General features: G+C 40.9%; 1 protein-coding gene across 2 annotated transcripts in view; it reads right to left on the bottom strand.

The window, feature by feature from the left end:
- Window positions 1–12307, bottom strand: part of skia (v-ski avian sarcoma viral oncogene homolog a) — a 221509-nt gene that overhangs the window by 28560 nt on the left and 180642 nt on the right. For both annotated transcript variants that reach the window (XM_068017163.1, XM_068017162.1), the window contains exon 2: window positions 636–764. In XM_068017163.1, coding sequence (XP_067873264.1) covers window positions 636–764 — 129 coding nt within the window. The remainder of the gene's footprint in view (window positions 1–635; window positions 765–12307) is intronic.

Here is a 12307-nt window from a genome sequence, read left to right as displayed (position 1 = left end):
TACAGCCAAATACGACCGATGGAGATGTGTAAGCGTAAACACACACACAAAATAAGATTTTGTCTGCCTAGTCCTAAGGTGCTGACTGAGATCAGCTATCTCAGCACAGATGAAAACTTGGATCTGGGCATCTCCTAATCTGAATAGATCAGTGCCAAAGCAGATAGTGTATTTATCCTGTGAACCACTTTGTTTCTGATGAAAAAGTATTCTGAACAAAACTTGATCAATGGAAGCCTAGAACATTCAGTCTGTCAACAAGATAATGGAACTTCATCAAATTACTAAAATAAAACTCTCCCCACATCATTTCCTCTATTAAGAACCATCCCCTAACTTCCCCAGAATGTTGCCACATTATTTCCTCTCAGATGGAGCAGTCTCTGTCAAGCATCCAGCAGCCACAGTTCCATCTTCAGTTCTGCTCAACTTCAGTCTGTATGACAGACTTTATGACAACCACTAAAGCTATGTCAAAGTAAGACAAAATAAAGTGCACAATGGCAATGTTGGATCCTTTTTTCATACCACTAGTAATACCCACTCATTCCTCAGAAGCTGAAATTTAAGTAACCATTGCTCCCTTTCTCCATCCCAATGAAGTGATTTGTTTAACTTATTATTGAATGATGTACCTTAGTGCTAGATGGGGAGGAAAAGGACCGCCACCATTCAGGCTGTTTCTCCTTCTGAGTTGCAGTTGGAGATTCTGAAGTGGTTTCATCTTGCTTGAACTTCTTAAACACGGTTTGGTCAAAAGGCACCTAAACAGAAGGAAGAAAAAGAACAAGATTAGTTTTTTTGTGGTATATAATGCAAAGATAAAACACTTAACAGGAAATATCATTCAATAACACTGAAAACAGAACCAGAATAATTTGAGGAGAGAAGGTAGAATTTCTGCAATAGCTAAATAAGGGAAAATTTGGGAGCTGGTATTTCCGAATTGCTGCTTGCTAGACATAAGTTTTAGAAAACTTAATTCTTTAAGAGTTTTAGTGGCATTTCTGAAACACTTTCAAAATTAATTTACTTCTTAAAAAGTATGTTAAGAGGGTACTGTAAAAGAGAAACAGTCATAGTTTTGTTTCTTTTTAAAATCTGCTATGATGGTACAAGATATTGGAGCACCAACGAGCTGCATCAACAGGACATAAAGCCCAAGAAGTACCCCAAAAGTGAGGAGCATCATCCTGGGCCCCTCTCCTGTACCTCCTGGCACCCACCTGTGCAGAAATCATGGGACAAATCAGTGATAGTGAGTGAAATATCAGGGAAAGGAATGGAAAAGAAGGAGGACTCTCCCAATAGCCCAGTTGGTAACTGCACTATTGATCATTTGATTTTGATTGGGACAGCTGTGGGGGCATTGCAATTTGCTATAATATCCCCGAAATACAGAAAGGAAAGGCAATAATCAGTCAGGATTTGTCCTGGTGACACCTGCTGGTAAATATGCATAGTTGTAATTGGGTGAAATGGCACAACAAACCAACATTGATAATGCTCTGCGTCTGAATGAAAGGCAATAGGCCTTCAAAGTTCTGGCATTGTTACTAATACGTTATGCGTCAGAAATAAAGGAGGCTGTATATGGCATTGTGTGCTTACTGTACAAGTAATAAAACATTCTTGGTCTTTAGGGGGTTAAACTAAAAGAGAGATTTTGTTGAGTTGGATGTTGCTTCCTCATGCAAACATGGCTCAGCAGTCACAATAAACAACTCCTTGCAAAGCAGAGGACCTTCAGACGCATTTCTTGCTTCGTGGTCTGCTATAAAATGCAAGCTTAATTTGTTCGGCAGTTACAAAAAAAACGGGAAAAGAATTGTGTAATGAAATCAAATGTACTGGTGTGGGGGATGATGTGGCTCTGCACTCCACCAAAGGAGTGAAACAGTGCAAACGTTGTTTCCTCCCTATGAAAGTCAACTTGTCAACTGATTTCAGAGCCTGCAGCTGTAGTATATGTTGGGTGACTTGCCAAAACTTGCTTTGTCTACCATGTGAACTGCATGACATGGCATGTAAATTACCCTGATCCAATGCAGAGCCTCCAGCTTGCACAGTGTTGATCAACAACAGGACCCTGTCTGGAACAGCAGTGATGATAACACCAGTTAGGTATTTGGCAAATGCTCTTCCATTGCTGAAAACCTCTCAGTTGGGGGTTCCAGTATTAAAACCACAACAGGTGATAATGCCAAAGGGAGGCCGTTATTTTTCTGTCAGCATACAGAACATTTTGTTCGGACAAGACATCAATTTCAGGCTCACAGTCAACACTGGAATACTGCTAAAACATGGCCTTTTTTGTGGGTCAAGTGTGAAACAGACATAATGGGCCAAAAATCGTAAGTGTTCTGCAATAAGTAACCCTTTGAGGACTTGAGCAGCATTTCTGATTACATTTTTAAAGAATTCAGGGACTAAATAACGGAGAAATCTTTTAGCATTCTAGTAACTAAATCTTCATGAGACATTATGATGGGACAAATCTACACACTTGAAAAATGGCTCCTTATATCTATTAAGTATAACAACAAAACTTTATATTTATATAGCGCTTTTAATGTAATAGAATGTCCCTCCACACTTCACAGGAGCATTATAAAACAAAATATGACACCGAGCCACATGAGGAGATATTAGGTCAGATGATCAAATGTTTGGTCAAAGGGGTAGATTTTAAGGAGTGTCTTAAAGGAGGAAATCGAGGTAGATGGTGTAGGGAGGGAATTGAAGAGCTCTGGTCCAAGGAAACTAAAGGCGTGGCCATCAGTGGTGGAGTAATTAAAATCGGGGATGCTCAACAGGCCAGAATTAGATAAGTGCAGATATTGTGGAGGGTTGTGGGGCTGGAGGATATTACAGAAATAGGGATGGGCGAGGCCATGGAGAGATTTGAAAACAGGGATGAGAATTTTAAAATCAAGACGTTACTTGACCAGGAGCCAATGTAGGCCAGTGAGCACAGGAGCGATAGGTGAAAGGGACTTGGTGCGAGTTAAGACAGGGACAGCAGAGTTTTGGATTACCAAGTTTATGGAGGGTAGTATGTGGGACACCAGCCAGGAATGCATTGGAATAGTCAAGTCCAGAAGTAACAAAGGCATGAATGAGGGTTTCAACAGCAGATGAGATGAGACAGGGGCAAAGTCGGGTGATGGTATGAAGGTGGAAATAGGCAGGCTTAGTGATGGTGCCAATATGTGGTTGGAAGCTCATTCTGGGATCAAATATGACACCTAGGTTACAAGCACTGATTTAGACTGTTGCCAGGGAGAGGGATGGAGTCTGTAGCTAGGGAATGGAGTTTGTAGAGGGAACCCAAAATAATGGCTTCAGTCTTTCCTATATTTAATTGGAGGAAATTTCTACTCACCAGTATTGGATGTCAGATAAGCAGTCTGATAATTTAGCAACATTTGAGGAGTTGAGGGAGGTGGTGGTGAGGTAGAGCTGGGCGTTGACAGCGTACATGTGAAAACTAATGCTGTGTTTTCAGATGATGACATTGAGGGGCAGCATGTAACTGAGAAAAAGGAGGGGGCCAAGGACAGATCCTTGGGGGACACCAGAGGTTAACAGTGCAGACGCAGGAAGAGAAGCTATTATAAGTGATACTCTGGCTACGATTAGATAGATAAGAATGGAACCAGGTGAGAGTAATCTCACCCAGCCGGACGACAGTGAAGAGACGCTGGAGGATGGTGTTGTCTATTATATTCCTGAAAGCAAGTTCGTGAAGAATAGAACTGGAGTCAATTTTTAGTCTGACATTTATTTACAGAGTGAAACATTACATATACCCCCTAACTCAACCACACCACAGTTTCAGTAAATGTCTCTCTATATGTACTCAAATGAAACCCTAATTAATGCCCTCTACCTGCATATAATTGAATGCAAGTGATATACAATTAACACTGTCGAGTAAAAGGCTGCAGACAGGTTGAGAAGGATGAGGAGGGGTAGTTTACTTTTGTTACAGTCATTTGTGACTTCAGTAAGAGCCGTTTCGGTACTGTGGCAGAGGCAGAAACCTGATTGGAGGGATTCAAACATAGAGTTCCTGGAAAGATGGGCACAAATTTGGGAGGTGAAAAACACGTTCAAGGATGGTGGGGGTCAAGGGTTGTTTTAGATATAGTACACTGTAATCAAAAGTTCACAGTTTATTCAGTCGTACTTTATTTTAAATTCATTCTTGGGATGGAAGCATTACCGGTGAGGAAAGCGTTTATTTGCCCCTCACTAGATGCCCTGAGAAGTGATACAACTGTGTGACTTGCTAGGCCCTTGGAGAGCAGTTAAGAGTCAACCATGTGAGTGTGGGACTGGATTCGTATTTAGGCCAGACGAGAGGTTACCTTCCGAAAAGATATAAGTGAACCAGTTGGTATTTTACGACAATCCATCAGCTTCATCGTCACTTTTACTGATACCTTTTTATTTCCAGATTTAAAAAAAAATGATTTCAAATTCTCAAGATGCCCGGATAGGATTTCAACATAAATATTCTCTGGATTATTAGTCCAGAATGAGTAACATAACCACTATATAACTTCATAAACATGTTTTATCACAGCTTCAGCTCTTGTATGTATGTTTTGCCAAGTGGATAAATTGTATACTCACTGTGCAGAGAAACTAGTATTCATTTGTCCAGATGTGTGGTAAATATAATAGCCGTGTAGTTGTATGCATCCCCATTACCAATAGACAGTTTTCATACCATGTTAATCTGAGTGTACCTCAACTCTAATTTCATTACAAATTCCAGCCACTGCAATTATGGGGAACACATTCAAAAGAATACATGTACATTTCCCAAGATAGTTGAACTGATTACAGTTAGTTTCAATGAAAACAGTTTGGAAAGTTTTGAAGTTTTGGTCATGTACCACACATATACCCCTATCCTACTGGGAAGTTATACAGGATATTCAGTAATCATAAAGGGCCAATCAACTTTTTCTAGCTAGTAATTCTGTGCTTTCAATTCACTCAACAAGTGTCATTGAAAAAAATTAATACTGAAGAAATTATTGAAGCACTATCTTTATTATGGGGAGGACAGTCTGGAGAAACTTTCATTACTAACAAACCTCACAAAGATGCTTTGCAATGCAGTGGAGCAAACTGCATCATGTTGCTATGTTTGGCAAGCAAACAATTATGGTATGTGAAACACTCTTGAACAAAGACAGTTCCTCTTTAAATTGAATTGAATTGAATTGATAAACAAATCAGATTTCTTTGAGGTGGGTTTTTTTGGCTCAGGAGGCAAGAGGTAGGAGAAGAGAAAGCATTATGTACCAAACAATTCAAACAGTCATCCTATCTCAATACTCCACTTGAGGTACTACACATCAGAATAAGTTTTGTCAGCTCAAAAACCAGAAGACCAGAGAATTACGTTTCTGTGCTATTGCAGTTCATTGGCATGCATTGTTTTAGAGTTGCTTTGTAAGTGGCATTTCTGAAAATGCTTTCAGATGAAAGGATTTGTTGTGTGAGTGCGCTGAGCCAAATCTGACCCAGCATAAAGGCTATTATTATAGTGTGGAGGAACAACTGAGGGTCCCTAGCAGAATCAGTGACCCATGTATTGCAAGGTTAGTGGTTCACCCTTCTTTTTCTTTCTCTAACACAGTCAGCTCAAAGCGGAAAAATTCTACTCACCAAAAGCAACTAACTGCCCATGTTTGTAAGATGAAAAATAAGACAAACTGCCTGCTTTTCAAGCAACATTGGATTCTTCCTTCTCATTTCTTAATGTTTCCTCTCTTTCCCTGCCATATGCAATCCATTGTGATCCTCTGCAGGATTTTTCACACACCTCAGCATCCCACCAACACTAAAAATATTCCCTATTCCTCTTTAGGATTCTTTTGCTTGGGTTAAAGTTCAAGTCACAGTTTGTGCTGAATGAAAAGCTGACTTGCTCGAGCTCAAAAGGGCCATTGTCACTTGGAGGCTGTCCTGCAAGACACTTTTCAAGACCTATAGACAGAGATTTCTACAATGAAATGATCTGTGATGTGACAACATGCTTGTATCTGCCCAAAGATTTTAAATGGAAAAAGGGCAGTCAAGTGGATACTATGTTTACTACAGTACAGTAGTATTTGCAGAGCCCGGTTGATTCAGAAATTTAGCTCGTTTGAAAACTCCAAATCCACAATAATATTCTTTATAATTTTTTAGCGTACTTGCATTGTAGGAATTAAATTTGAGCATTTTTGAAATAAAGACTAAAAATCCAGAAATTGATCGTTGGCTTTTTAAAAAATAAAGCATTACAATAATCTTCATTGAGTTGCCACAAAGGTTTGTAGGCACAGATTGTAAATCCATTGTGATAAACCATCCCAAAAAGTGACAGATAAAGAAATGCCAACTACTGGTCTCTTACCTTCCAAACGGAGTACAGTGGGCCTTCCACTGCTGTTCCACAGACTACCACCGCCCCTCCCCTGGCAGTTTCCAGATTCAGCGATAGTAACAGTGGAAGGCAGAGGTATTGAGCTGCTAGCTGGGCCTTGCCTACCAGCCACCATTTACAAATAACTGGACAGTGTAGGAGCAGCTGGTGCCCTTTCCTGCCAGAGTGGGGGGGTGGGGGGTAACATGAGGTTGGACAGGGATACAATCGTAGTCCTCCCAATCCAAAGGTTCTCCTCAATTTTGCCTAATGGCTTCCGATTTTGGTTGTTATCGTATTGGAAATTCCAGGATTTATAGTGTGGCTCGTTAAGTGAGATATGCAGGAGGCTGCCACCACCTGGAGAATCCCAAGGCTTTTTATACGTATATAAAGAGCAAGAGGGTAACCAGGGAAAGGATTGGCCCACTCAAGGACAGAGGAGGGAATCTATGTGTGGAGCCAGAGGAAAGGGGCGAGGTACTAAATGAGTACTTTGCATCAGTATTCACCCAAGAGAAGGACTTGGTGGATGATTAGTCTAGGGAAGGGAGTGTAGATAGTCTGGGTCATGTCGTTATCAAAAAGGAGGTGGTGTTGGGCGTCTTGCAAAGCATTAAGGTAGATAAGTCCCCAGGGCCTGATGGGACCTACTCCAGAATACTGAGGGAGGCAAGGGAAGAAATTGCTGGGGCCTTGACAAAAATCTTTGTATCCTCATTGGCTACAGGTGAGGTCCCAGAGGACTGGAGAATAGCCAATGTTGTTCCTTTGTTTAAGAAGGGTAGCAAGGATAATCCAGGAAATTATGGGCCGGTGAGCCTTACGTCAGTGGTAGGGAAATTATTAGAGAGGATTCTTCGGGACAGGATTTACTTCCATTTGGAAACAAATGAACTTATTAGCGAGAGGCAGCATGGTTTTGTGAAGGGGAGGTCGTGTCTCACTAACTTAATTGAGTTTTTTGAGGAAGTGACAAAAGATGATTGATGAAGGAAGGGCAGTGGATGTTGTCTAAAAGGACCTCAGTAAAGCCTTTGACAAGGTCCCTCATGGCAGACTGGTACAAAAGGTGAAGTCGCACGGGATCAGAGGTGAGCTGGCAAGATGGATACAGAACTGGCTCGGTCATAGAAGACAGAGGGTAGCAGTGGAAGGGTGCTTTTCTGAATGGAGGGATGTGACTAGTGGTGTTCCGCAGGGATCAGTGCTGGGACCGTTGCTGTTTGTAGTATATATAAATGATTTGGAGGAAAATGTAGCTGGTCTGATTAGTAAGTTTGCGGACGACACAAAGGTTGGTGGAGTTGCGGATAGTGATGAGGATTGTCAGAGGATACAGCAGGATATAGATCGGTTGGAGACTTGGGCGGAGAAATGGCAGATGGAGTTTAATCCAGACAAATGTGAAGTAATGCATTTTGAAAGATCCAATACAGGTGGGAAGTATACAGTAAATGGCAGAACCCTTAGGATTTTTGACAGGCAGAAAGATTTTGGCGTACAGGTCCACAGGTCACTGAAAGTGGCAACACATGTGGATAAGATAGTCAAGAAGGCATACGGCATGCTTGCTTTCATTGGTCGGGGCAAAGAGTATAAAAATTGGCAAGTCATGCTGCAGCTGTACAGAACCTTAGTTAGGCCACACTTAGAATATTGCATGCAATTCTGGTCGCCACACTACCAGAAGGACATGGAGGCTTTGGAGAGGGTACAGAAGAGGTTTACCAGGATGTTGCCTGGTCTGGAGGGCATTAGCTATGAGGAGAGGTTGGATAAACTCAGATTGTTTTCACTGGAACGACGGAGGTGGAGGGGCGGCATGATAGAGGTTTACAAAATTATGAGTGGCATGGACAGAGTGGATAGTCAGAAGCTTTTTCCCAGGGTGGAAGAATCAGTTACTAGGGGACATAGGTTTAAGGTGCGAGGGGCAAAGTTTAGAGAGGATGTGCGAGGCAAGTTCTTTCCACAGAGGGTGGTGAGTGCCTGGAACTTGCTGCCGGGGGAGGTGGTGGAAGCAGGTATGATAGTGACATTTAAGAGGCATCTTGACAAATACATGAATAGGATGGGAATAGAGGGATACGGTCCCTGGAAGTGCAGAAGGTTTTAGTATAGACAGGCATCAAGATCGGCGCAGGCTTGGAGGGCCGAGTGGCCTGTTCCTGTGCTGTACTGTTCTTTGTTCACCTGTGGAACCTTAGTCCAGCAGGAGTCCCAGCTCTAGGAGAGCAAGAGAGAACGTTTCCAGAACACCTACAGAGCCACAGGATTATTTACAACATTCTCAGAACAAGCATTAAAATTAATAATGTAACAAAAACGTTGCAGGAAATGCTGAATCCTCAAAGGGTTAAAACTGTACTTTCATAATTATGATTGAACTCTGCAAGATAATCTTTTCAAAAGGTCGTTCGCTGAAAGTGTCATCACTCCTCAGTGTAAATACAATCATGCACTTGACTCTATCTAGTACTGCACATTAAAAACCTGGATCTTTATGATAAGGTTTTGATACTGTAACTATGAATACTCCATCAAGTACTTAAAGCTTAACCACAGAGCTCTAATTTAATTTATCCATGAGTGGAAAATGTTTGTTAATGGTTATAATTATTAAAAAAAATCTAGCATTTTTATTTTTGAGTAGCAATGCCTCTTTGAATATTGTGTGTGTTTATGAGGTATCTGAGCTACAAAACACTTACTCATTGTAAGCGTACACAGAGTTTATAGTTTTGTTAAGTCATCCAACACCACAGTGCTAAAATAATGAATGGTAAGAAGTTTACTAACTCTGATACCACCCAGAAAAACATACTGAAGGAAAATACAAAGTTCACTTCCAAGACACTCTGAATGTCAGTTAGCCAGTGTTAAAGGGCGAATTACTTTCCCTTTGGGGAGGGATGTGAGCTAGCATGTTTATAAAAGCAGCTTGGGACAGCCGTTACCATAACAACATCACCATGTTAGGCCAGTCCAAAATGACAGTTACTGGTAAAGCTGTTGCAGTCTTTTAATCATTTCAAAAGTGCATGTTTCTTTTCAATTGTAGGGTTGAATGTCCGCGGGGCTTGACCTGATTCCCTTCTGTAACTTCAGCAGAAGATACCCAGAATCTTATGGAGAAACAGTCTAAACGGTCTTTATGCCATTTCTCTGGGGTTTTAAATGGAAACCCAGCCATATCATTAGCAGATTTTAAGGGACGTCTCAGTGGCAGTACTCTCACCTCTAAAAAGGCCCACATCAGGTTTTGAGCAATAATAAAGGCTCAACTCTTCAGTGCAATATTGGGGGAGGGGGGGGGCATTGTGATGGCTGCTTTCTTTGGATGAAATGTTAAATTGAGACCCCGACTCCCTGTTGAGCTGGATGTAAAAGATCCCATGACAGGAGAGTTCTCCTGAAATCCTGGACAACATTTATCCCTTAACCAACACAAAACATCAGTTTAATATAAAAGCAAAATACTGCGGATGCTGGAAATCTGAAATAAAAAGAAGAAATGCTGGAAATACTCAGCCGGTCTGGCAGCATCTGTGGAGAGAGAAGCAGAGTTAACGTTTCGGGTCAGTTCCGAAGAAGGGTCACTGACCCGAAACGTTAACTCTGCTTCTCTCTCCACAGATGCTGCCAGACCGGCTGAGTATTTCCAGCATTTCTTCTTTTTATTACAAAACATTAGTCATTTATTTGTTTGTGGGTTCTTACTGCGCACAAATTGGCTGTTGCACTTGCCTACAAAACAATAACTATACTTTAAAAGCAGTTTATTGGCTGTGAAGAGCTTTGGGCCACCCTGAGGGCAGGAAATGCCCTATATAAGTGAGTTCTTTCTTAATAGAACTCTGGAAATATACTGGGGTTGAAATTCTGCAGGGTTTCCATCAATCTCCCACTATAACCACAACCTTTCTCCAATTTGCCTGAGGATCTGCTCGTCTCTCACTGGAGTTACATGGGAGACTGGTGTGATTGCCATGGAATTTCAGCACCATTGTGTTTATTGCATGGGAGTGATCAATCCCCAGAGTCTCACCTTGTTGTTTAAATTAATTCTGCAGCAATGAGCATGACTGGCAAACAATGTTAGCACTGGTTTTGTTTTTCACCTGTGAGAATTATCTCTTTAGAAGGCAATGAAGATACTGCTGATTCTCATTAGAATTCCAAACTGCTGATTCTCATTAGAATTCCAATAATCAAACTGAAGATATTTTGGCCACCATATTCAAAAACGGAGAATGGGCCACTCCACAAGTCAGTGGTCGCACAATCCCTTTAGTGACACTGGTATTTTTAGATTTGCTATGCAATATAGCATTTGATTTTTAAAAAGAAAGTTCTCATCAAGGTGGGGGGCATAGGAATATAGGAATAAAAGTAGGCCATTCAGTCCCTCGAGCCTGTTCAGCCATTCAATTTGATCATTGCTGATCTGTACCTCAACTCCGTTTAACCAACTTTGTTCCATGTCCCTTGATATCCTCACCCATCAAAAATCTATCAGTCTTTGTCTTGAAAATTTCAACGGACCCAACATGCACAGTCTTTTGGGGGGAGGGGGGAATAAAGTTCCAGATTTCCACTACCCCTGTGTACAAAAGTGCTTCCTGATTTTACTCCTTAAAGGCCCAAGTCTAATTTTAAGATTATGTTCCCTTGTTCTGGACTCCTTGACCAGAGGAAACAGTTTCCCTATATCTAGCCTATAAAATTACTTATACAAGAGCAAAGCACTGCAGCTTCTGGAAATCTGAGATTAAAAACCGACAATGTTGGAAATACTTAGCAGGTCCGGCAACATCTGTGTGAGAGAAACAGAGTTAATGTTTCAGGTTATGACCTCTCGTCAGAACAGTTTTGTTTATCTTCACAAATGCTAGCAGACCTGTTGAGTATTTCCAGCACTTTCTGTTTTTCTTTCAAATTCCTTTATCATTTTAAAGACCATTGTCAGATCACCCTCAACCTTCTAAATACAAGGGATGTCACGAAGAAGGCGTCGCACTTTGTATGCATTTTAAAGAGACATTCTCACTGTCTAAACCACACTACACCTCATCAAGGAGTATTTGCAAAGAGACTGAGTGTGAAAAAGGGAGTCAGTTTTATTACTATGAAATGTCAGTGGCAGGAACTTGGAAAGTATTATCATAAAATACTTCAATTGACATGACTGGTAATTTTATAGCTCACACGATTATCATCTATATGGGAAAATCGAAATGCGAAAGATTGAACATTATTGAACATTCAGCAACATTTTTCCTGAGCTATGGATCTTCCACATGTTAAACAATAGCTATAACTCACCATCACCAGCAAGATATCAATTTATCAGAAGAAATATTCCACTATTTAAAGCCTGCTCTTTTGCTGATTGTTACAATTTCTTGTCCAAAGTAGCAGGATGCCCCCATTAAACAAGACTGAATCTCTTTTACAGCTTCTGATCTTTAAAAATAATTTTCCATCATGCAACATCTTCAAAGCAATTTTTTGAAATTAAATTATCACGAAGTAGAATCAGTAATGTGCAAAATATTTTTCACTTATACCCTTGCATAAAAAAGATACACGTATATGTGCATCAGCAAGGGGTTAACACCCACAACTCTAGATCTTATATTTCCATGCTAGTGCGAGTGGTTAGTCTGGGAAGGGTGGTGCTTCCTTTTCGTTTCTCTGCAATACAGCTAATGGCTACAAGTTCTGATAATGGTTTTTACTCAAAGTGAAAGCCACAAGAAGTGGATGTTGTTTGTTATCACTCGGAGACCTCACAGACTAGCTTCTCAGACAGTCTGTGAGAGTGAGGTATGAGTCATACAAAAAAACCAGAAAGTACAGTAGAAAGGATGT

The sequence above is a fragment of the Heterodontus francisci genome, chromosome 37, assembly GCF_036365525.1.
Source record: "Heterodontus francisci isolate sHetFra1 chromosome 37, sHetFra1.hap1, whole genome shotgun sequence".
Taxonomy (NCBI): Eukaryota; Metazoa; Chordata; class Chondrichthyes; order Heterodontiformes; family Heterodontidae; genus Heterodontus; species Heterodontus francisci.
Note: the sequence above shows the minus strand (reverse complement) of the source record. Positions and strands in the feature narration are given on the sequence as shown.